General features: G+C 38.5%; 3 protein-coding genes across 3 annotated transcripts; 1 reads left to right on the top strand and 2 right to left on the bottom strand.

Annotated features, from left to right (window-relative positions):
* Window positions 1-161: 161 nt before the first annotated feature.
* LOC145492232 (ectonucleoside triphosphate diphosphohydrolase 1-like) lies at window positions 162-4,046 on the bottom strand. Its single transcript, XM_081471589.1, has 2 exons — window positions 3,492-4,046; window positions 162-1,853 (listed from the first exon to the last, which is right to left on the bottom strand). Exon 2 carries the CDS (start codon window positions 1,832-1,834, stop codon window positions 578-580), a length of 1,257 nt encoding a protein of 418 aa, XP_081327715.1. The 5' UTR covers window positions 1,835-1,853; window positions 3,492-4,046; the 3' UTR covers window positions 162-577.
* A 10,100-nt stretch (window positions 4,047-14,146) lies between these two features.
* LOC145492646 (uncharacterized) lies at window positions 14,147-15,422 on the top strand. Its single transcript, XM_081472066.1, has 3 exons — window positions 14,147-14,778; window positions 14,960-14,976; window positions 15,060-15,422. The coding sequence occupies exons 1-3, from the start codon at window positions 14,160-14,162 to the stop codon at window positions 15,348-15,350; spliced, it is 927 nt and encodes a 308-aa protein (XP_081328192.1). The 5' UTR covers window positions 14,147-14,159; the 3' UTR covers window positions 15,351-15,422.
* A 2,682-nt stretch (window positions 15,423-18,104) lies between these two features.
* On the bottom strand, window positions 18,105-22,575 carry LOC145492935 (ectonucleoside triphosphate diphosphohydrolase 1-like). The gene is made up of 2 exons (XM_081472311.1): window positions 22,137-22,575; window positions 18,105-19,533 (listed from the first exon to the last, which is right to left on the bottom strand). Exon 2 carries the CDS (start codon window positions 19,515-19,517, stop codon window positions 18,255-18,257), a length of 1,263 nt encoding a protein of 420 aa, XP_081328437.1. The 5' UTR covers window positions 19,518-19,533; window positions 22,137-22,575; the 3' UTR covers window positions 18,105-18,254.
* Between the last annotated feature and the right edge of the window lie 3,946 nt (window positions 22,576-26,521).

The following is a 26,521-nucleotide window of genomic DNA, read 5'->3' as shown; positions in this document are numbered from 1 at the left end:
CCAAGCCACCTGGGGTACAACTATTTGAACACTTAATTTTTAAAATGTTATTTATTGTTTGCTAGTCGAGAATAGTCATTTTCAAACCCAGACCCCTGGCCCAGGCCGTGCCTTAGACGTCATCCTCGTCAACGCTTAGCACTTTTGGGAGCAATATTTTTACAAGTAGATTCGATTTTAACGTCAAGCTTAGCGTAAATATTTTGGCGTATGCCCGCTAGCCACGACAATTTTGAATATTTTGACCATCCCATCTTAAACCAAACGATTGTGAAACGATTCTCCCTTGAAAGCAAAGGTGCTAAACTGCTGCTTGTGGCTATCGTTGCCAGTTTTGCTGCGTCAGATTAACGTTGTGCTCAACGTTGTAGCTTTACCCGGGGTTTAAATTAACTTCGGTGAAATCCTAACCATCTGATGGAAGAAAACCGGAAGCGAAAAATAACATAAACTAGTCTTCCGTTAAGTTAGAGATAACTTTATTTAATTTCCCTTAGGTAAAGATAGTAAGTTAATAACCTCACAACTCGGTAGCTTCCCTTCACCCATGCCAAATGATGCCAGACCGAGGACAAATTCAAGCATTTAAGATGCCTGTGTTATGCAACACCGCACCCAAGGTCCAACCCAAATCAAACCCATTCAGTGAATTAGCAACTGTTATTTTCCTGTATGGGCGAAGTCCATACCCTTCAGTTAACAACTCGTAGATGTAGTTTGCACCAAAGCAATCATTTTTAGCATAGGGATCTTCCTTCAGCTCATTATAATCTGTTTTACAGAACGATTTGGAATACAACCGGATTTTCGCTGGTGAAACTTGGTTGTTTTCACAATCGGAACAAACCGCTTTAATCCCTGTTAAAACATAATAGAACGCCGAAAACGCGTAAAATTTTCCTTCTAATTTGGGTTGATCAGAAAAAGGACACTCTTCCAAATCTGGTGAATGACAGAAAAATATCTTACTTATTATTCGCCTACAAAGATTTACTCGAGCTGTCCCTTCGAATACCCTTTCTTGATCATCAAATGTAAGGGGCTCCTTAAATCCTTTATTGTGGCAAGGGCTTTTTACGACACACTCGGAATTTTCATCACAATTTTCTTTTTGAGCAATGACTCTCAGATAACGTTCTCGAGCTTGATCTTGTCCAAAACCCAGATAACTACGAGCAAAAATACTAAAGTTTCGTCCGGCAATAGGTATGACCATGACATCTGAGTGATTGCTATTAAATATCCAGGTGTTTTGATGGGACGCCCCTCCCAAATCTAAGCTGCCGTAGGTAAAACCTTTCAAGCGGTATGCACCCGCCAGAAAATTAACAGTAACCCAAGAATATATCCCTTCGGTTTGGCCGGTAATAATTCTAGCGTCATTATCATCCTGGAACATAAATGGACATTTGTCTTTGTCATTAAACAGTTTTTGAACTTCATTTAAGATAGCGTCTGCTTGATCTTCAGGCAATAATCTCATTCCTGCTGTCGCTAACAAAAATATGGGTGTGGATGCCTGCTTGTCTTCTGGAATGGTCTTCTTGGCAGATTCCAGTAGGGGCGTCATGTATTCTTCAACTTGGGAGGGGTCCTCAGCAAGGCTTGAAAGACCAGGCTCTACTTTGGAAGGAGAAGGACTAAGCTCCAGAATATCCGAAGGTTTCAGGGTAGGTCCGCTGGCCAAAAACTGGTAGATTTCCATGCGAGTGCCACTCGATCCAGCATCAAACAGTATGGCATACTCAGTTTCACTTGAAAAAGTATGTACTGGAATGGATTTGGTGCGACAAGTGAGACATATCACACCCAACAACAGCAAAAACGCCTTCATATTGGTTTCGTGCCACCACCTGACAAGAAATTAAACAACAGCCGTTATCACCAACATTTATCGCAGAAACGTTTAAAAAAATTAGTGGAGGGAGCTCAGAACAACCTTAAATTCTACACCCTGCTCTCCCACCCCAACAGAACCTGAACCCCTGCACAGAATTATTTTAAACTTTGCAAAACTTTGTGGCTGAACATTCTGATTAACACGATAATAAAGAATGGGGACTATACTGTTGACCTGTTTGTTCAAAAGATGACCTCAACTTGTTTACCAGTAATTGTGCATTCGGCGTATTCGATACCGTTATTGTAGCATCATCAGATAATAAAGGCCAATAGCATTGATTCATCAAGGCATAAATGCTGGAAAAAGCTGCAAACTGCGATGTTGCTATAGAAGGAGCAACATGATGGTTTGCGCATACACAAGGTTGTGGCAGTGCACTCTGTCATCCTGTCTTGGAAAATAGCTAAGAACCAATACAAATTTGTTCTTCCTTTGACAATTCATTTAATATCGTCATTTTTTCTCAGCGCTCTAAGTGCATTTTGTGCAAGCAAGAGGTAATTAGTCAATTTCAGAACTGTTCTGACCGAAATGAGGCAAAACTGTAGTAACAGATTCCCTTTAAGCTCTACCAGAAATAATCAAGCTATTGCCGTTGTGGTTTTATTTCAGACCCCAGAAGACGTGGATTTAGTTTATGTTTTTAGCTCATTTTTTGATGGCTCATAAACACGATTATCGGCCTCCTTAAATTGGCAAGACAATTGCCTGAATACATACATATTTTTCTGAAAAGCAACAGGTGCAAGCATTAACATTAACACAATATAAATATTCTATAATTATTTCGAATGCCACGCGTCATAAGAGGTTTCCCTTGAACTCCAGGCCTCATTGATTATAATATAGGAACAAACGTTAACATCATCCAGCTCTTCAAATATAGAGACCAATGCTTAGTTCTGTGATACTGATATATCAAAATAAGTCGAAATATAAATAACGCAAAAAGTTTGTTTTTTCCTGAACGATCGACTCATTGTTGAAAGACTTGAAAGAACGTAACGATTCAAGTAGATCTGACTTCATTTCAGTTGTTCTCTTCTTTTTTCTGTCTTCCCTTAAATGTTCAAACTAGATATGTTTTAAAGAGTATCAAGCGATAAAGCAAATCGGTGACATCAGTGAAATTTATGGCTCTGCGCAGCAAACGAATACGTTGTTTCGAGTCATGAAAGTATGAATTTTGGTGGCGGAGCATTTAGCGATAGATGACCCCGTGTGCATTTTTATTTAAAAGTTAGCATTGTCTTTGCATAATTTGGTTGATCCAGATATCAGGAGATAATGCTTAACAAATATTAGTTAAATTCAAATTATCCAGTTGGGATATGTATTATTCTTATCAAGCCTCAATTTGTTGAATCTCCATGTCGCTACTGAATGTAAGTTACTCAGCCTACTCAAAAGAGTAGTAAGCTTTCCATAGCAAAGGTTAGTAACCGAGGTCTGTCTACCTAAAATTTGCTTAAAAAGGGTATAATAATAACATTATTGCAGTAAATCTGTGACTTTCTAGAAAGGAGTGTGTGAGGTGTTAGGCAAATAATTTACAGAAGAACGTTGGGAATAATAAATCATTACTTACTAAGAAGCAAGCCTTCATTCGAGTCCTGTCTGAAGACAACCAACAATGCAGTTACGTGCTATAAGCTAAGTATTTTTATTACTAGAAAATTGCTAATTCTTTTGTCCAATGAACAAGACATCATGACCCGTGACACGTTTTATATTTGCATACATTTTGCATCAATTGAATTTCGCATTTGTGTTGAAGAGAAGAAAATAATATTAATTTGGGAAGGCAATTTGTCTGAAAACTGTGCAAAATTTGCCGTCCGTGGCTTGAACAAAGGGAAACCTCCTTACTCTCTCTCAATTTCGACAATAAATTAAGTGATAAGTCTCGCAGAACGTTATGCGTGCAGATGGTGTGGTCCGAACTGAAAATGCCTCGGGCTTGGGTCCAGGAACGACCATGAAGGACATTTGTTACGCTTCCTGTACATGTTATGAGGTTGATCAGTGAAGATCTAAAGTTACAAGTGTCGTCTGATTACAAAGTCTCGTAACAGGCTTTTAAAAATATTTCACTCAGTCTGTCAGTCTCACAAGACACTTCAATAAAATGATAACAGATATAATTAGCATGGTAAAAATGAGTTTCCAGAAATACCCAATTGAACGAAGAATTAAAAAAGAACAGCTACTCTTCCGACAATTAAACGGTATCTGTAAAAGACTCTACTGGTAGTAAAAATAAGAATTGTAGCGAGGTGATATTCAAAGACAGGCTTAAATTAAACACGGAGCGCTGGAAACCATGGCAACACCCTTAGCCGTTTGGAACTGTTTTCCTAGAGAAATTGTTTTGCGGATGTTTTATTGTGATCCATAGTCAAATAGACTGAAGGTTAAATTTGACGCAATAGCCGAGTTGTTTTACTTGCATCTAAAGTGATCATTGGGTGTGATGCCAGTCTCTCCATAGCTACTCAATATTTCTAGTTTATGATCGACGAGTATTATTTTGTCATTTTCTCACCTTGTTTGACGAATATTCATGATTCAATTTTCTGCCACAGGCATTCAATATTCTTGGGTGTGAACTAAAATATTCAATATTTCTTTATGAGTGTTGGGCAGTGCCAACACTTACTGCACCACTTCTCATGCCTCAACGCGATAGCAAAGAAAGTTGTAAGAAAATGTTGAAAATAAATTTCAACGTATAAGCTATTTGCATTTACTTTCTAGGCTAGGATACTAAATGACGACAGATATTGCGGTATTAATCTCGACTTATTATAGTCCAATAGCTATTTATCGTGCAATTTACTCGTTTTACCATCAAATAATGTTTTCACAGGTAACCAGTCGCTCTAAAGAGTTAGTATAGCTGTGAAATTCAGTTTGAAAATATCGGTTGCGGTCTCAACTGAAGGAACAGCATTAAAAAAACCGTGACATCCTTTTCGGCTCGATAGCAACTAAATTTGTAAGTAGCAATTTCACTAAATTTCAACGAATAATGTATTTGCATTTACTTTCTAGGCAAAGTTACTAAATGCCGCAAGATATTGAGGTACTAATCTTTACATATTATGGTATGAAAGCAATTTATCGCTCGGTTATGAGAAGTTTTTAGTTGGATTCGCATTAAATTGAGGTGGAATATGTTAACGTCGATGTCAGCATGGCAACAAGTCAGGAATAAATTACATCCGGGAAAGATCACAGATAAATTGTCAACGTGTCAGAAAAACAACTATTATTTCAAGTAAGTTGTTTGAGACAAAACTTGTTCAAATCAGAGCTGGTAATAATGATAGTTATAATATATTTTAAATCTTGGCACAGGACGTGGTTGCCCATTCTCCCGAGACAGGAGTTCTCGACAAAAAAATAAAAAAATAAAAAAACAAGGAAAAAAACAACAACAAATGTGAGAATATATCATATACTAACAACTACATTTAATTTGTATTGGTAAAAAAACTAAACGACGAAAAGCGAACAAACAAAAACTATGTTAATAATTTTGTGCATATGTCGCTGATATGTCGGTTATAAGAATCCTCTACCTCATACCTGTTACGGGGCTTAAAATTAGAAATGTTGATTGGACCTTGTTGTTTAAAACTAAAAATACAATCAATGACTCTTCGTGTCTGCTTCAACGAGCGCAATAGAGGTTGTAGAATCCGCATGAATGTCTCAGGAGTAGAGTAAGGAATAATATTCCATTGCACAATACATATATCTTATTTGCCGGCTTATGGTCGGTCCGTATGGTGAAAAACTGTGACCGAGGTCTTGAAAATGTTGCCCGAGGCCGCAGGCCTCGGGCAGCATTTTCAAGCCCGAGGTCACAGTTTTTCACCATACGGACCGACCATAAGCCGGCAAATAACATGTTTATTTTTTTTTCCTGCAGTAAATTGGTTTTGCCGGTTACAAATGGGTTTGTTTATGCAGCTCTTGTCATTGAATCGGCTTGCAGGCCGTCTACTAACGATTTTTAAAAAATCTCGGCAACGAGCGAGTAACTCAGATAGTAGACAAAGAAAGATGTATTCAAAAACAGATTTTTTTCGAACTACTTTGTGTTAGTTGCATTTATTTCACCAGTTAAGTTCTCCAAAATTGTTTTTGCGGGGTGAACTTTCGTGCAAAGTTTAAAGTTTTACTACAAAAACAATTTCTGTCAGTCGTTGCTTTTAAAATCACTTGAAATCAGACTTTTCTACCGTAAATTGAATAGCAGAAAGCGGGGAAATTCGTTAAGTGTATTCCACAGAAATTCTCCTAAATACAGCAATGATCAGAGAGGTAAATTAAACTCGACTGACATTGACTCAAATTTTACGGCGAGAGAAACACAGGATTACGCGCCATTACAGCGCCAAGCTACAGACAACCAAGTAAACTCTCACAACTTCAAAACACTCAATTGAATTTACTTACAGTGACTTTCCTTGCCATATAAAACTTGCGTTCCTTGCCATATAAACTTGCGTTGACTAATCGTCGATAGATGTGTAAAAAAGGCAAAAGATTGACGATTACCGCTAACTTTTAGAAGCGAAATCCAGGCAGCGAAGAAAAAATCCGGCCCGTGGGCCGTATCGTAAAAGGCTGGATCGGTCACGTGCGCATGTTTAGCCAATCAAGTTCGAGGATTTAGGAATCCGGCCCGCTCAGATGCTTGATAAAAAAGTAATAACTACTTATTAACGGAGAGTGAGGTCTTTACGGGAAAATCTCAAACCGAGACTTTACTGCGTACACGAATTCTTAGGAAGAAGGTGGTTGGAGAGAGTCATTTACTTAACAACAACAATAACAAGAACATCTTTTATTAAAACACGGTGGGTTTTAAAGCTAAATTAACTTATGGGGCCGTGTAAATAATGTTAATAGGATAATGAAATAATTGAAAAAATGCAAAAAAGATATGAATAAAAGAGGCAAGAGCATCTCGTCGTTGATTTCTTGTCAACCAAGCGTGCAAGGAACACGTGCATTTTCTGATGCGTTTATTTTGCAGTTTAATATGATATCCGCCATGCTTCGCGCTTTATTGTCGATCATCAAGCATTGTGAATAGTATAGTAGTAGAACTATAGTAACAAGTGTCGTGTTTCTGTTCGTTTCGTCGGTTTCAGTAGGTTGCTGTGTTTCGTCTAAAAGGGTGAGCGTTGTAATTGTTCATGTGAATAACACATTTAAGGCATCTGTTTTCGTCAGATAAGCTGTGAAGTATGTCAAAAACTAGTCGCACTCATCTCATCAAGGTCTTGATAGTCGTGCTTTGTGTCAGATCGGGTTGTAGGATGGTTCGTCAAGTAATCTGTTGGTATGCGTTGGTTTCCCGCACACTGTCGATCACAGTTCGTTGTTATCACTGCTTATCAAATTGTGTAGAAAGGGAAGTTTTCCATTTTCTTTTGATCTCTTTCGTAAACTGAATGTCGGGCTTCGGTACTTGGTATAAAGTTTAAGATTGACATAACTCAGGGCGCGTCCACAATACGTCGGAGATATTTGAAAACGCAGCTTTATTTCTACAATTAGGTCTGGCGTCCACACTAATCCGTCACAAAAACGGAGCTACGTTTCCCTGTTCGTTTCATAGAGATCATCAATCAGTACCTGAGTGGAGCTTGAAAACATCCCCGGGCCATCAGGTAGCGCTCAGGTTCGGCAATCTATTTTTTCTTATTATTTTCAGTTACGTTATCAGGCGCGGGCCCATACCGGTTTCCATCGTTTTACGGAAATCGCTCAGTTTTTTCAGAATGACTCGGAAACCCAGGAAAGGAGACCCTAGAGAGCAATAATTCCGGGGGGTTTAGGGCATGGCCCGGACCCCTCTGAAAGCTTGCGTCTTAGGCGCTCGTTGCTTCGGAAATCGGTCGCCAGTTCGATCTGCTCCGCATAAACTGCAGTTCATTTTAAAAGAAGCTGCTTACATTCGCTGGGAAAATCCCAGGTAAAATAATGAAAGCTTTCCTTTTAAGGAATAAAGAAAACCTTCCTAACCTTCTTCAGTGTAGTGCACAATTATCTTGTTATCCTATGAATGGTTGCCTTCTCTTTTTTCCTTTAATTTTTCATTTTCTGGTGAAGTATATCCAGTATTTATTGAGTACAAGTAAAAGTTGTTAGTGGTTTATATGAATTCGTGTTAAAAACGAGAAAGTGATAAATAATTGAAGAGCAAACTGCAGCATGATCCCGTCACTTGCACAGAAGGAGAATCTAGTCCGGTCTGTTAGGTCGGAAAATTACGAAAATCGTGACAAGACGCGTAAAAGCACCAAATTTGGCACAAATGTAGTTTAGGGTATAACTAATCATTTCAGAAGGGGTGCCACAAAAAATATCCGGGGGGGGGGGAGGAGAGGGGATTTTTTTGTAAGTGAGTCTCAGTTGTGGTCTGTCAAAAGCTGCGTGCCATTATGAGCTATGAAATAATTAATTTTGTTGATTACAGTGTGGATGAAGTGTTGGTATAGGTAAAATAAAGACAAACGAAAATTTAATGAAGCTGTGCTCAAATGTAAAAATATGATGCTTTTTGTAGTAGAAAAAAAGAAGACGAAAAAAGACGACATATATGCGTAGTCATTATAAAGCTTAATTCGATGTGAGTTTTACCTCTTTTATGATATTAATGTTTTAGCGAGAAGATATTCACTAAATTCCTTTTATTCAAATTATTTGTAACTTAATGAAAAATATGTAGGGCTCTTCTTTAAACAATAAATGGTAATAAAAAGCCAGCGGTGTTTCCATACAACATAAGCTTTACCTCCCGGTGACCGGCTTCACAGTGGAGTGGTCGAGAGTGAAGTTTTACCCTGTTTTACACGGAATTTCACTATGTAAATTGTAAGTATCACCTCATATTTTATACTTCATCCTTTAATGAGGTAAAATTCATTTCGTTATGATGTGAAACAAGGTCAATTTGTTTTTTAAAAACGCAGAGTTCGGTGATTTATAATTTTATCCGTATATATGAGCCGGTGTTCTGAAGAAGCGTTATAACCTTGAGATCAATGAAAAACTGTGAGAAATCACCAGATGTTATAAAAAATGGTTCAAGAAGGAAATGCTGTAAGTAGGTTTATGATTTGATTTAGACGAAAAGTTATGGAATGGCAAAATTTCATTCAAAGTTTATACTTCCACGTTGCACAAATCTGGCAAGCGTGTTAAACTATTCAATGGCTGTCGGACTCAAAGGTACGATGACGGATAAAACGAAAATGCCATTTTTTTTTAGTTCAGACTGAAATTCCCTAAGTAAACAACGCTTTAAAAACAAAACCATTCTTAGATTAAGGATATTTTAAATGATTATTTTTTTTGCATTTCCTGTCATGTTAACGTTAATAAACACTGTTTCTTAACTTTAAGGCAATGAATTGGGAATTTTGTTCAATCTGCCAAGCCAAAGAAAAACCGGAACCTCTAAAGTGTCCACTGGATAGTCTTCAAGACGGTGCTGGCATAGAGGCATATCGATCTTTTCTAAATAACGTTGTCGAATTTAGAAAAATTGGTTCTCTACCTGTGGAATTAAAATTAAAAGAAGACATATCAATTGAGGAACTTTGCACTTACAGGGCAGTCTGGCATAAATCATGTCACCTGAAGTTTGCTAATTCGAAGCTTGATAGGGCTCAACAGAAAATCAAAAGAAAAAGTACCGCAGATTCTTCTTCGCAAGCCAAAAAAGCGAAAAGGCAGGTCTCAGACCAGAATGTATGTATCTTCTGTGATGAACAGGGAAACGACCTTCACCAGGTTCTAACCCTTGAAGTTGACAGAGATGTTAAAGAAATGGCCGTTCAAATGAAAGATTCTCAATTGATAGGCAAATTGGCAGCAGGGGATATGGTTGCAATTGAAGCCAAATATCACTCGAGGTGTATGCTTGCATATAAACGTAAGTACACGGCGTATGTTAAAAGCTGCAGTGAAACTGAAACCAGCGCCAATGATGATAGTCCGGCAGAAGCACGTACGTTAGCCGAATTAATTTCGTTTATGGAAAGTTCAGCTGAAAGTGGAATTCTTTTATTTAAGCTGTCGAGTCTTCACGACCTGTATGTTTCACGTCTTCGTAACCTTCACGTTGATAAGTCTGTCAACAAAACCCGCTTGAAGAATCGAATCATAGAGCATTACCATGGCCAGATCCAAGAACAAACCGATGGCAAAAACACGGTTCTGGTATTTAGCCAAGGCATAGAGACGCTTTTGAAAGATGCCCTGAAAAAGCGCAGCTGTGAAGAAGAAGCGTTCAATTTTGTAAATGTTGCTAAATATATCCGTAATGATGTCTTTCAAATGCCTCGGTTTTCTTTCCCTCAGAGTGCCAGCTCAAATCAGTACCACCCAGCTTAATGTGCCTGGTTTTTTTTATTTTATTTTATTTTTTTATTTACCAATGACATACGTTACTTACATTAAAGTTACTTACAGAAGAATAAAATATCTACAATTAACTTACAATCAAAAATAAATATATAATTAGCTTACGATAACAACTCTACAATATACAATGATGAGGAACACACTTATATATTAACTAACAGTACCGAGATTATTTACTAATAGATTATTCACATGAAATATACAAACGCGATTACATTGGTCACAAAAATTAATACTAACAATACTACAAAGCTTGAAAATTAAGAGATACAACAGAAGGGAGAATATTTTAATTAACTTTGTGCTTTTAACAATGCAAAAAGAAGAAAGAAAAAGAGAAAAAAAAAAAAAAACAGTTACAGTTGTCATGCTGTTCAAAAAGTTCAAATAATAATAACGCCATCTACGTGATTAACAAAAAAAAAAAAAATGAAATAAGACATAAATTAATTTGGGATTAGTACCCACTTTTTTTTAAAATAATCTTTCTTTTTGATCTTACTTTCCGTTTCATATTTGATGGCAATTTTAGTACGAAATCCTTGAATTGTGGGTTGAATTTGGCATCTTCTGCAGTCCCATATAAGTAGTTTACCAATGATTATAAAATAGTTCAGTAAGTTGTGTAAAGGGCATGGTTTGGATAATATTCCAAATAAAACATCTTGGAGGGAAAGATGAACCTGCTGATTTGAGATTTGGTGCCAGTAACCTTGAAACTCACTCCAGAATCTTTTAACAAAGGAGCAATGATAAAGTAGGTGGTATAAAGTTTCCGGTTCTGCGTTGCAAAATGAACATAGATCGTCTGTTTTAAAGCCTATTTTGTGTAATTTTGAATTAGTGTACAGAATAGAGTTGAGCACTTTGAATTGAAATCCTTTCACATAAGACTCAAGAACAACAGAGTGTGGCAGACTGAAGATTTGTCTCAGCTGATCGATAGAAAAGTTAAAATCGTTCTGCAGTTTGTTTATGATATTAGGCAACTGTGCTATTTTGCGAACAAGAAGTGAGTAATTGTCTTTTGATTTCTTTTTTCTGACGTCGAAGATGTTGTCGTCAATAAAGAAGGATGGAGGAGCTAAAGATGGACAGGAAATGATATTCTTTAAAATGCTTTAATGTGCCTGGTTTCTATGCTACTCAATGGCCCAAATATTGAAAGCCAGGATTTTGAAGAATCCCAAGCTTGTTTAACCATTGCTCAGCTTGTTATCTTCAACATGAAAAGATCAAGAAACTGGCCACTAAGAGTGACCGTCATAATCAAGATCGGGAAGCGCCACTGCCTCTTTACCTTGGAATGAGTGCAAACAAGAAGTAAGAAATTTGTCAATCAGCTTTACGAACTCGGCTTAAGTGTGAGTTACCAAAGGGTCGATGATATCATGAACAATTTTAGCGACATCTGTTTGCGACCATTTCAAGTCTGTTGGTGTTGTTTGCCCTCTTTCCTTACAAAGTGGCTTGTTCACCGTTGGAGCCATTGACAATCTTGATCATGACCCATCCTCAACAACGGCACAGGGCTCATTTCATGGAACTGGGATAAGTTTGTTCCAGTTCCCAAAGCAAGTGCAAAGGGTTAATCTTTGTTCAACCAGGTCCGCTTCAAGAGATATCACACTGCCTGACACGTATTCCTCAGTTCCTCCTGTTTCTATAAAAACATCAGAAGTAAACGTGCCTGCCACAAGTCAAGCAGGTGTGGGAACCGTAAGCACGGATCAGCTGTCTATTGCCATTGAAAAACAATTTCACTGGTTGGAGCACTGTAAACAACATCTTAACGAGGAGCTTACCAAAGGTATTCATCTTTCATGGGCTGCTTATCACGCACTTGTAACAGAACTGCCCAACCCTTTGCCATGCTTGGGTAGCTTGCTGCCATTGTTTTACGAGAAGGCTGCCACAGTAGCCATGATGAAACATGGGATGTTTGTGATTAAGGAGGCAACATAATTTCTTAACCCGGGCCAAATTCCTGTCACTGTCTGTGACCAGCCTCTTTTTGCCATCGCAAAAGTTGTTCAGTGGAACTGGCCTGCTACACACGGAGAAAATGTTCACGTTGTCATGCTGGGGGGCCTACACATTGAGATGGTTCTGTGGACAATGTGCGGTGACCTTTTAGCTGCATCTGGCTGGACTACAGCACTAACTGAGGCAGGGATAGCATCCAGTGGCACATCAGATTCCTTCCTTAAGGCAGCGCATTTGACAAAAACCAGACGAGCGCACCAGATAACCGTAGCAGCTTTGTATAAATTGCAGCGTGTTGCCTTTCAGGAACTCAACGGTCACCACGATGAAGAGGAGTTCCAGAAGTGGCACGATGGAATGATTAAGACCAGCCCAACGTACAAGTTTTGGGACATGATCATGCAAGTGGAACTCAAAGTACTGGCATTCGTGAAAGCACATCGTGAAAACCACTTCGCTCTGTACGTAGAAGCCTTGGAATCCCTTGCTCCTTGGTCCTTTGCTCTTGATCACACTAATTACGCGAGGTGGCTACCTGTTCACATAAGAGATATGAAGTGTTTACCAGGCCCCGTTCAAGAAAGCCTCAGAAAATGCTGGGTCATTTCTAAGTCATCAAACACTTTTTCAAGCATCCCAATCGGCCAGGCACACGAGCAAAATAACGCAAGGGTGAAAGGATCAGGTGGAGCTGTAGGACTAACGGAAAGTCCTGTCGCTTTTAGAAGATGGATGGTGGCCGGACCAGAAACCGCTCGAGTGTTGCAAGAGTTCGAAAGTCAGTTAAAAGGTGAAACAAATGTTGATGAAAAGAACAAACACCACGAACAAGGACTTTCTACACAGAAAACTTTTCAAAGTCATGTCCAGAATCTTTTCAGTACAATTTCAGAAATGGGAAACCCTTTTAAGGATGACTGCCTCTGTCGTGGATACTGTGCACAAAGTCCAGGAAATTGGATTACGCCAGTACAAGAAATTCGTAAAAGACGTCATCGATGAAAGGACTGTGTCGATCCACGATACGATTTCAAAGAATACCTTGCCTTTGTTCAAGCGCCAGCTGCCGAAGCAAATCTCTAAAGCGTCCTTAAAGTTGACAGCGGGAACAAGTGACCGTTACCTCTTCAGTCGTTTATATATTGCCAGCCAACAGCGCGACGGAGATCTTGAAGAGTTCTTCAAGCATGAAAATCAGCCGTATCCACCTTCTTTGTCAGAGTTTGGCAATCTCCGATTCGGGAAAAAGTCTGATTTGATTTCATGTGTCAACAAAGAAACACCACCACCCCTACCACCAGGATCTTACGACATCAAAGTTCTTGATGGAGCAGCTATTGTGCATGCGCTTCCAGTTTCATCCGTCGCAACGTTTTCTGAATATGCAGCTTCCAAGTTCTTACCTTTCCTGGAAAACCACTTGAAGAGTACCAAACGAATTGACGTTGTTTGGGATGAATACCGAGTGGCAAGTCTGAAAGAATCTGCTCGTGAGAAGAGAGGAAAAGGCGTGAGACGAAAGGTGGCTGGGCATGCCAAGTTACCTCAGAACTGGCAGGCGTTTCTCGAAGATTCCTCTAACAAGAAGGAACTGTTCGACTTCTTAACCAAGCAAGTTGAAACAGCTTCCTTTCCAGCTGACAGAGTTGTCTACATAACTTCAGGTAAGATGCTAACCAATTTTTTGAGTAGGTTTTTTTTATATAGACACCGTTCAAACTTCATTTTTATTTCCATCAAGTCTTGATGAACAGTTATACTGACCGTATCATCTTTTATTTTAGGTGAAAACGTCATCTCAAGTTGCCCCAGGAACCAAATGCGTAGCTGCAACCATGAAGAAGCAGACACGCGGATTCTCGTACGCGTTAAAGATGCTTTGTACAATGGGGGACGAAGTGTCTTCGTTCGCACTGTTGACACAGATGTTCTTGTTATTCTAATTGCGCAGTTCCACACGTTGTCTTCAACGTGGCCTGGATTGAGCTTTTGGGTCGCCTTTGGGATGGGAAAGAATTTCCAGCTGCTTTCCGTTAACACCATTTGTGAGTATTTGGGCGAGCAGAAATGCCGTGCGCTTCCATTTTTTCACGCGTTTACTGGTTGCGACACCACGTCAGCATTCCTGGGAAAAAGAAAGAAATCTGCGTGGGAGGCCTGGAAAGTGTACCCTGAAGCCACAGAGGCTTTCCCTTTCGTGAATGATAGCCCCTTCCTGCCACTTGAGATCAACACTCCTGTGTTTCATGTTCTGCAGCGCTTTGTGGTGATACTTTATGACAGGACCAGCCTTGCTAGCGATGTGAACACTGCTCGACGAGAACTCTTCACAAAAAAGAATCGGGCGCTAGAAAACATTCCCCCAACAGAGGTAAGAACCTATTATACACAAATTTTAGTTGTTTTTGTGTACGATAGGCTAAATTTGTGTATGATAGGTTAACACCTGTTAGGACAACGCGAAAAGAATTAACCAGTTTAGCGAAAAGACGAGAAACAGTTCAACTAACCCAACCTTTTCTGGTATTGAATCCACTTATCAATTTCTTTTAGCTAACCAAAGCCTATCATAGAGCTATGCTGGACTTGGAACTCTAGTTATTCTACTTGGGCTATTAGAGAGCTTAATTTATGTAGTACATAGAAATAAGCGGTGCGTGTTTGTTAAAAATTATACTGGTGTTAAGTCCATTTATATATAATTTCTATTGTTTATTAGGATGCCCTGTTGAATCATTCTAACAGGGCTCTTTACCAAGCAAGCATTTGGACGTCCCTTAATGAACAACAAGTTTACCCATCCCCCTCTGATTTTGGATGGAAAATGGAGAACGATAGATGGAGACCCCGCTGGACCACACTTCCAGAAGCCTCTAAGGCGTGCAGTGAATTGCTGAAGTATGGATGCAAGAAAGGTTGCAAAAGTGGTCGTTGCAAATGTTTCAAGGCCAATCTACCATGCACTGAGCTCTGTAGTTGCTCTGGAGGCTGCCAGAACACAAATCCTTAGAAATGGAGCAACAAATAACAACAACTTACGATATCTAGCGGAAGATGTTAAAAATTAAATGTGTAAAACGCAACAAAACACTTCTTGATGTAAGCATTATGGGAATGTCACATGATAAAGGAAAATGACTTTTTATGGACACAAACACAAAACTGAGTCTGAGTAATGTAGTTTAGTCATTTTACAACGGCATTCGTCAAAACTGGTATGTAATAAACATATTAAATGCTACAGCCTCGCTCTCATGCCAGCGTTTGAGTATTGCGTAATTTCTATGAGCCTCATGCCCCCCCGGAAAGCCAAATCACGTGGCACCCCTTCTAAATCCGTTTTTTATGTCAAAAGGAACATCTGTGCCTAATTTGGTGCTTTTACGCGATTTGTCACGATTTTCGACCTAACAGACCGGACTATATTTCACTTTGAGCAATTAAGCAGCTGAGGCAGTGTCCACACTACGCCAGAGGAACTTGAAAACGGCACTTTGTTTCTCCGGTTAGGCCTACCGTCCACACTAATCTGTCACGAAAACGGAGCTTTTCGTAAAACACTCTTCAAACCGGAGGAATTTGAAAACGCTGGCTTTTCATCTTCGTGTGGACGAAAAACGTTTTGAAAACGTAGCTTTTCAAAAACGATGACATCACGATAATCAAGTGACTTTCCTGCCCCAGTTTTCCTCAAACACATTTGATGCATTTTCAGAGTGAAACCTCCGTCTTCAAATTCCTCCGGCGTAATGTACACGGGGCATGAGAAACGTTGGGATGTTTTGCATTCAGATCATCGGCCTTAATAAACATAGGCGTTGGAATTTGCTGAGAAACAAATATCAATATTTATTTTGATTTGTACGTGTTAAAATGACGTAGGTCCACAGCTGTTACAAGTGTAGTCTGATTACAAAGTCTCGTAATAAGCTTTTACTATTTTACACTTCTTCTTCTTTTTACACTTCAGTCTCACGAAACACTTAAAATGATAATGCATCAGCTATGGAGCAGAAATGTATTCCCACAAACATACACTGAACTAGACTAGGAAAATAATAATGATAATAATCCTTCCATCATTTTAATTCTAAATGATCCTAGTAGCAATGCTAAAATGTAATGAGAATAAGTGAAGTGATACTCTTCGAAGAACGGCTCCTGGTTAAGGACCTTTATGTAGTTAGTGTGCAACGTGACACTATTTTTGAAAGTCTAGCTCTCAGACAGTAATTAGACAGTAATTACGTAACGTACAAACTGTTGCAACCACCTTGGCCTTCTGGAACTTCGTAAAGCTTTCAAAATCATTTTCATCGAACATTTACTCTCCAAATGTTTTATTTTGAACCATAAGAGAAAGCGAATTGGAGGTTCAATTTTGCAATCTTGTTGGTTGTCCAGTGTCTTAGGCAATGGTTGGGCGGGATTCACTATTTCTATAAACGTTCAAAAGGAAATAAAAATTGAAAACTGACTACGTGGAAAAATGTCAAAGTCCAATCTTATGAAAAATTACAAACGTTTCGGGCATAGCCCTTCTTCAGTGTCACTATTTCTAGCTGATTATAGTAGTATTCAGTTGTTGATTTTTTTAAACTCGTTTGTCAAACATATTCGTTATTCTTGAGTAATGATCTTCTTTGAGTGTAAGGTAACGCACCATCTCAACAAATCGTTCGGGCGACTGAAAAGCAAGGAATGGTTGGGTGGACAATTCGGAAATAGTACAAGTTGAAACAAATTTCAACCTATAACCTATTTGTATTTATTTTTAAGGCTAAGATGCTAAGTACTGATATTAACACATTATACTACGATTGCAGTTTATCGCTGGATCATGTCTGAACACAATTACTCGATCGTGTTTAATGATTCCTTAGCTCACAGGTGAGCAATGGGTATACTATAAGAGTTTGTACGGGGTTCTAAACTAAAAGTAGTTTATATGGACTTTCAAATTCAGTCGAAAAATTTCTTTGTTTCTGTGGCGGCAGCAGGTTGTTTCAGCTGTTCCTGAGCTCAGGGACAAATGAATCTTAGATTAGTTTAATTGTGTTTACTTTTACTTGCTTCTTAAACGGTTATGTAAACGGACGTACATCAAGAAGTCAACTCTTTCCAACTAGATACCAAAAGAAAGTTAAGTTTTAGGGTGAGAAAGGTACTCATTTTAGGCCTTTAGGAAAGGGATTGAGAACAAAGAACTTTGAAGGTGTTGAAAATATCGAGGAAAACCAGGATTTAATAATATACCGAATATATGTTAGCATGCAGTTTTTCCGGAGAAGTGCGATTGTTTCATAGTCTAAAATAAATACTTCGTTATTCTTTCATCTTACGATAATTGCCTTGATAAAAGAAATAGCTACAGCTGAAACTCACCCTGTAATTAAGAAAAGGTCACCACGAAGTTACAATATTAGATACTATGAAACAACCGAGCCAGAATTTCGCAATGATTGGGAGAGTTATGCGAAGCTTAATGCTTTCTTTGGCGTAAAACAAATGGGTCGCACGTCCTTATGACATCCCAATTTATCTCAAGTACTGTTTAAACAATTGTATATTCCTGGGTAGGAAAAGGCACTGTAGGAGGAAACTGTCTGACCCAAAACACAAGCCAAGTATTTCAGCCTGTGCATTCTTGCCAGATCTCTCGAGCCGATCTCCCGCTAACCACTGCGCTTTTTACAACTAACAAGTCCCAGATTTGAGTTTTGATTAAGTTCCATACAAACCATTAAAACTAACATGTTGAGGCCCTGAGCCAGTAAAAGCAAGCTTTATTAACTATCTCAAGTTTATTTGTCCCTAGATAACCACAAAGATACCCTGAGTAACTGATTGATTATTAGGTCCCCTTGATTAAACCTTTATTGGACGCAAACCTTAGAATTAGGGTGCAGTTGGTTTATTCTTTCATTATATCTGTGTTTTTCAGAACCGCACCCAGGGTCCAACCCAACTTAAAACCGTTGAGTGAATTAGTCACCCTTATTTTCTTATATGGGCCAAGTCTATACCCTTCAGTTAACAACTCGTAGATAAAATTCCCTCCAAAGCAATTGTTTTTAGCATAAGGGTTTTTCTCCAGGTCGTCGTAATCTTTTCCACAAAACGACTTAGAGTACAAATCAACTTTCCTTCGTGTGACTTTGTTGTTTTCACAGTCAGAACAAACCGCGTCTATTCCTGTCAAAATGTAGTAAAATGAGGAAAACCCGTAAAATCTTCCTTTCAGTTTTGGTTGATCATAGAAAGGACATTTTAGCACATTTGGCGAGTGGCAGAAAAACACTTCGCGGATTATTTTTCTACAGTTATTAACGCGAGCTGTCCCTTCAAATACCCTTTCCTGACCATCAAATTTAAGGGATTCCTTAAATCCTTTATTATGGCAAGGACTTTTCACGACACACTCGGAATTCTTAACACAGTTCTCGTTTTGAGCAATAACTCCCAGATAACGTTCTCGAGCTTGATCCTGCCCAAAACCCAGATAACTACGAGCAAAAACTTTGTATTTTTTCCCTGAAAAGTCTACGACCACGACATCAGGGTGGCTGCTATTAAATTTCCAAGCATTTTGATGGGACGCCCCTCCCAAATCTAAACTACCATAGGTAAGACCTTTCGAGCGGTATGCACCCACCAGAAAATTAATGGTAACCCAAGCATAAATCCCCTCGGTTTTGCCCGTAATAATTCTAGCGTCGTTATCATCCTGAAACATAAATGGACATTTGTCTTTGTCATTAAACAGTTTTCTAACTTCATTTAAGATAGCGTCTGCCTGGTCTTGAGGAACCAATCTCATTCCTGCTGTCGCCAACAAAAATATGGGTGTAGATGCCTGCTTGTCTTCTGGGATGGTCTTCTTGGCAGATTCCAGTACGGGCGTCATGTATTCTTCAACTCGGGAAGGGTCATCAGCAAGGTCTGAAATTCCGGGTTCTGCCTTGTCAGGTGAGGAACTAAGCTCTCGGACGTCTGATGGCTGCAAGGAATGTCCGCTGGCCAAAAACTGGTAGATCCTCAAGCGAGTGCCACTCGATCCTGCATCAAACAGAATGGCGTACTCTGTGTGGACAGCATCACGACTTACTGGAAGGGATTGAGTGGCACAAGTGAAACAGACGAGGCACAAGACCACTTGCTCCAAAAATGTTTTCATTCTTCTTTCAAATCACCTGGCAAGAAAAATTAAATAACAGTGGTGGTCACTATAAATATTCCAGACAAACTTAGGTTGGTGTTTTTGAAATTGAGATGATATGGAGAATTTGCTTCTACAAAAACTTAACAAACGACTCCTTTCAGAAATTTGTCCTTGGAATTGAAAGCGTTTTTTCTTTCTTTTTAGGTACTATAGGGCGGCGATATTGACAAAGTCAGGCGTCAATCAAAACATGATTTAAATATTTGTGTCGTGCTGCTTATGGCAAACGAAGTATTTGGAAGAGAGGTGCTGGTGAGCTTTAAACTCGAAAACCACTTGCGGAAGGCGCTGTTCTCTTTAGTGAATGAAATTTTCATGACTGCTTTGACTGCTTTTACGCTTTTCACTGTGTAAGAAAAACTAGAGTTTAATCTCAGTCATTTGAAGCTTCCATTGCAATACTGAAAGTATTACATTCAGTATGTTTGAGAACGAGGTCTACCCAGTTCAAATAAGACTCAGATATGTTACTATTAGAGAAGATTACGTGAGATGTTAAACAAAGAAGCAACAAAAACAAGACCTTAGGATGTATTACTCACGAATTAGCCGAGTCTTCCGTCAAGCTCTGACTAAAGACTGAAACAACACAGCAACTACGTGTGATAAAACAAGTCATCTTATTAATTCGACTTGTCAACTTGTTTGTCCTATGAAACAACAGATGAGGTCACGTTGTATCTTTGCTGAAATTGCGTGGGAATTGTGCCATGTGTGGGTGGACAACTAACGAATAAGGACAGCCTTGCTGTAGTTCACAAAATAGACGCCTTTACGTTGAAAGGAAAGATATAAGAATTAAAAGAAGCCAAAGGGTTTGAAACTCAAGGCAACTTTGCATCTTGCTTTAAAGTAATAGAAATTGTTTTTCAATTAAGTCGATAAAAATATAAATTCAGGGTTTCCAGCTTAGACTGAGATACAAACGTCAATGACGTTTATTTTGTTCAGTCTGATTATGATGTTAATACAGGTCCACAACTGCAATTGTTGTTTGGTTATGAACTTTTGAAATAAACTGTAAATAATTTTATCTTTTTCACAAAACACTACGATAATAAAGTTCACAAAATGATCAATTATACTAGCATAAAAAAAAAAATCGTTTAATTCCCCTACCGTTATTGGAATTATTAAGAGATCATAACAGCAGTGTTTGTAAAAGCGACTCAGTAAACTGATTGCAGTGTGATGCTCAAATTTCCTTTTTATGTCAAACCACAGACCTCCCAAGCTCAAATTGTAGCATGATCATCAGTCTTAATAACGTTCAAAGCGAAAATAAAAGAGTTTGTATAGAGACATTTATGATTGGTCTAACAAAGTTGTCTGTTTGCTTACTTTACTTTTACTACAGGCTCTTTCAGTCAAATATTTCTTCCCGGGTGTCAGCTCCCATTCTCTCTGCGACCGCTGTTAATAGAGACGGTCTCATTCATATGTTTGGTCGTTTGTGTGTAGACACGTGGCGCATGAAACTATGACAACATGTTCAGTTTGATGGATCTCCGCTTTAAAAGCTTAAAAGCTTTTGGATAGTGAGTTACTCTTCGAATGTTTGACTTTGTATCATAACTAAACAGTTCGGACAGTTTGCATAATAACTCGAGTGATCGGTGGAGCGTAGTTCTTTATCCGTGACGATCTATGACATTTAACGTCGAACTTTAACAATTATGGTCTTACAACAACTTTTTACGGCTGATTGCAGAAAGAGGTACTAGCTGTGGTTAATGAAGTGAAAAAACATCTGGTAATTGATAGCTCAAGAGAAACAGCCGTCTACTTTGATTTTCTAACTTTAAAACAGAAAAAGCGGAGTAACAAAATAGAACTGAAATAATTAATACAATTTTCTTTCGTCATACTGACGTAGTTCCGTTGGTCTTCGATTAGGAAAAACTGAAATCGCCTGCTAGGAACAGATTAGAGTACCATGATACTAAGTAGAAAGCCATCAGTTTACTGTTATTTCTTTTTAATTGCAAAATACCGCACTCGAGACAAACACAGAAAATAATTTTCGTCCAAGAATAAACAAAATAAACTTTCTACAGTGTCTTCTAGTGTGGTTTCTGAGATCAAACAATGCTGTAGAAAAAGGAGCCGTAGCATTCTTCTTTATATTCCATGTTTCTATAGCTACCCATAGGAAAAATTGTGGCTTTAAGCGCGCGCTTTCTAGCAAGGCGCTTTCAAGTCATAGCCAAAGCTATGAAATTAATCCAATTTACGTAGCTTTTTCAATCATTTAAAACATTTAGCGGTAAAAGACTGAACGGAAACCGGGCTGCACTAAATTAAACCAGCAGTGAAAAGCACAAGCATTAGTCATGAAAATTTCATTTACCTGAACAAAATAGACTAAGAGAAGTCCCTCTTTCGCTTAGTCGTACGAGGGTGACGCGAAAGAAAACGACGAGAAAAAAAATGGCTGCGCGAACTCCTGTCCGGAGATAGTTTCGTCCTTCTAAAAGTAATTTTGAAAGGTTGTTGAATCTAAAGCTGAACGAAAGTCGTTGCATTTGAAACAGAAAAGCTACAAAAGCAATGTGGGTGTAAAGCATTACTTACTCAGAAGCTGAGGGTTCTATCTGAAGCCGAACAAGCCACACTGCAGTTACGTGTCAAGGAGCAAGTAACTTTATCAATGATACCTAAACCTTTTTATTAATTAAACGGGTCCAGGCTTCTTAGCGGCCAAGGTCTGTATCACAGTTACAGTTGGATCGTCTATCAATTTTTCAGCCACTTGATGTAGGTGATATAGACCAGTGGGAGTGCGTTTGAAAATTTCTCAATGGTTGACTTGAACCTTGAGGGAGGAGAGGGTGCTGTGGGAATTCATGAGGGAAGGGGTCAGTGCGATAAAACGTCAAAGAGCTTGAATGGTCAGAACATGAACTAACTCTACCTAAAACCTTCTCCAAATTTTCATTTATTTGTGCTGACGCCTAATTTTTCTACCAGTTTTTATTCAAAATCGTGGTACAAACTGAGCAGAAATTTTATTTCAAATCTGTTGCTATGATAATAACGTGGGATATACATATTATGTTTTGCAACATTTTGCCAATGTATTTGTTGACACAAATTATTTCTCGTGTGTATGTTTAATTTGAGGCGACCTCATTTTCCATAACAAGAAATGTGTACCGTTTTCACAGTATCACAGTATTTGCAATATTCGTAGTCACAGTATGTTTCCGAGTCCAAGGTCAAACTATTAAAATGAGATCATATATCGATTGACTGCTGAATGGTCAGTTGTGGTCAGTCGAATACTGGGAGCGTTGATCGATTACTGAGCAGCAAAGCTGGGACTTTGGAGAAGCGGCAATTGTAGTAGAAATGGAAAAGTATTAATATAAATCTCCTTATGTCAGACTAAAAAGCAGATAAATTGATTGTTTCAGGGTTAAATTTTATGTCTTGATCCTGCGAACGAAGAAGGGAAGATATGGCATTTTAGACTGAAGTTGTCGGACTCTGGGTAACGTAGTGAATGGATCTAGAGATCCCGAGATGTTACCTTAGAAATAGTCGTAACGCTGGGTTTTGATTATTGAAACTTTGTGCCAGTACTGACTGTTAGAACGTCAAATTTCAATACAACACTTACCGAGATCTACCCAGTGTAAAGTCTCAAATAGGATAAGTGAAGTAATTAGATATGTTATTTTTCAGCGAGAACTGAGCGAGATGTTAATCAAAAAAGCCACAAAACACGAAGTGACGATGTAGACCATTACTTATTAAAAGCGGAAGCCTTCAGTCAAGCTCTGTCTGACGACTGAAACAACACAGGAGCCACGTGCAATATAACAAGTCATCTTCATAATTCGACGTGTCAACTTGTTTGTCCTATGAAACAACAGACGAGGTCACGTTGTATCTTTGCTGACATTGTGTGGGAATTGTGCCATGTGATGGTGGACGACTAACAAATAAGGACAGCATTGCTCTTGTTCACAAAATAGACGCCTTTACGTTGAAAGGAAGGAAGAAGTGAGAATTAAAGGGAGCCAGAGGATCTGAAACTTAAGCCACCTTTGCATCTTGCTTAAATTAATAGAAATTGGTTATCAATTTAGTCCTATGAAACAACAGATGAGGTCATGTTCTATGTTTGCTGGCATTTCGTGTGAATTGTGTCGTGTGATGGTTTACTGTAATGAAAACCACAAAAGAATAAAGAGAACATTGCTATAGTTCACGCAAGGAACGCCTTTGCCTTGTTTTAAATCAATAGATATTCTCTTTTAATTGATTCGATTAACGTATGAGATCACATAAATTGAACATTGATGTAGCTGAAGTGGGCGTACACTGAGATACAAACATCAAGGACATTAAGGTGGCTGAACACAGTTTTTGATACCTGTGTTTCATTCACCTTTTTCTCAAAAACCCTTGATCCTTCGGTCGCCAAAAATAGCGGCAAGCAAGTTAACAACACAAACTTTGGTTTTTTTTATGGTTAAGCTGACGTATGTGCCGTTGCCATGGCGACATGAATAAATATAAACAGGCCTTTAAAATCAGTTTTGCTTATTTGTAGAGAATCTAGTCATTAGATTTTCTTTATAATTTGCACGCAACAAGCTTGTAACTATTCTCACAAGTTATTATATGGCTGTGTCTCACAAGGACTGGGAACTACCAAATTCACGAATTTGATTAGCTGAAATCGATATTGACCGCGGTCTAGATTCTCCCATCTAGACTGGCATCTAGACCGGTTTCATTTTGCGTTGAAAAAGTAGCAAACTAAAATACAAAGATGTTCACCATTTTCTTTTATTTTCTTCTCAATCATTTAAGCAAGTGCCAAAAAGCCTGATGACAAAAAAAAAAAAAAAAGTAAAGAGGACGAGAAAATTTCGGTAGGTTTAAGTTAAGCTCATCGCCGTTCGCAAGCAAAATGTCAGCAAACCAGTTACATTAAACGAATTAAAGTTTTCTTCTTTGCCATATAATAAACATCTTATTAACCGAGCTAAGTCGGTCTGTATGGCAGAATCTTGACCTCGGTCGTGTGTATAGACCTCACCGCGTTCGGTCTGTACTCACGACCTCGGTCAAGATTCTCCCATACAGACCTCCCGCTCGGTTAATAAGAGCTAATTAACACCATTTTGATAATAATTTAAGAGAGATCTTTAATTATCCCTTGTTGAAGTTTCACTGGAATATCTAGAATTTCCTTTGTTAAAGTTCAATTATTTTCAATACTCCAGTTACTTATTTCCTTAAGTATTTTCGTGCCAAATTTCGTGAAATTCTAATGAGTGGTTCTCGAGAAATAGGCGTTTTTCCGAGAGTGCAATTTTTCATTCAAACGCAATTTTTTTTTACTTACTACCCATGTGCTGCATTTAACTGGGGTCTTTGGGTTCTTTCGGTAACAAAGAAAAAGTCGAGAATTGCTGGGTTCTTTGCATCGTTACCTTTTCTAACATATCTTTGGAATAAAAGACTAAAGCCATCAATACGCTGCGTTCAATTACAGAGAAAAATAGCACAGATAGTGCGGGTGTCGAGTAAACAAAATGATCGCTCTATTGACGGCATGTTTGTTTTTTGCAATCCTTGTGCGCGCGCTGAATTGCATTAGCAAAAGCGCGCGCGAAAACTGTGTTCAGCCACCTTAAGGACAAATCACCTGGCACTGAAGAAAAATGAAAAAACAATGGAAATCACTAGGAATATTCCAGACAAGCTAAGGTTAAGTGTTTTTGAAGTTTAGATGACATGCAGAATTTGCTTCTAACAAAAAGTTAATAAACGACCCCTTTCAGAAATTTGTCCTTGGAATTGAAAGCGTTTTTTCCTTCTTTGTAAGTATTATAGGGCGGCGTTATTGACAAAGTCAGGCGCAAATTAAAACATAATTTTAATTTTTGTGTCGTGCTGCTTATGGCAAACGAAGTATTTGGAGGAGAGGTGCTAGTGTGCTTTTAGCTCGAGAACCACTTGCGGAAGCTGCTGCTCTATTTAGTGAATGAAATTTTCATGACTACTTTGACTTCTTTTACACCTTTTACTGTGTAGAAAAGATTAGAGTTTAATCTCAGTCATTTGAAGTTTTCATTGCAACACTGAAAGTGTTACACTCAGTGTATTGGAGAACGATAATTAACAAGGTCTACCGAGTTTAAATACGACATAAATATGTTACTTTCAGTGCGCAACAAAAACACGACCTTAGGATGTATTACTTACGAATTAGCCAAATCTTCCGTTCAAGCTCTGTTTAAAGACTGAAACAACACAGAAACTACGTGTGATAAAAGAAGTCATCTTCATAATTCGGCGTGTCAACTTGTTTGTCCTATGAAACAACAGATGAGGTCACGTTGTATCTTCGCTGACATTGTGCGGGAATTGTGTCATGTGATGGTGGACGACTAACAAATAAGGACAGCCTTGCTCTAGTTCACAAAATAGACGCCTTTACGTTGAAAGGAAGGAAGAAGTGAGAATTAAAAGGAGCCAGGGGGTCTGAAACTTAAGCCACCTTTGCGTCTTGCTTTAAATTCATAGAAATTGTTTATCAATTTAGTCCCATGAAACAACAGATGAGGTCATGTTCTATGTTTGCTGACATTTCGTGTGAATTGTGTCGTGTGGTGGTCTACTGTAATGAAAACCACAAAAAAATGAGTGGAGTGTTGCTATAGTTCAAGAAAAAAAAGCCTTTACCTTACTTCAAATTAATAGATCTTCTGTTTTGAATTTAGTTGATTATCATATAAGATGACATCAATCAAACATTGATGTAGTTGAAGTGGGCTTAGACTGACATACAAACATCAAGGACTTTTTTTTTGTTCAGTCTGATTATGATGTTGATACAGTTCCGCGACTGTAATTGTGGTCTGGTTATGAACTTTTGAAATAACCTTTAGATAAGAAATAACACACAAACCGCAGTGATAAATATGACAAGAAAACGC

The sequence above is a fragment of the Orbicella franksi genome, chromosome 7 (assembly GCF_964199315.1).
Source record: "Orbicella franksi chromosome 7, jaOrbFran1.1, whole genome shotgun sequence".
NCBI classification, from domain to species: domain Eukaryota; kingdom Metazoa; phylum Cnidaria; class Anthozoa; order Scleractinia; family Merulinidae; genus Orbicella; species Orbicella franksi.
The sequence above is the reverse complement of the archived record's forward strand: the minus strand, read 5'-3'. Positions and strand labels throughout refer to the sequence as shown.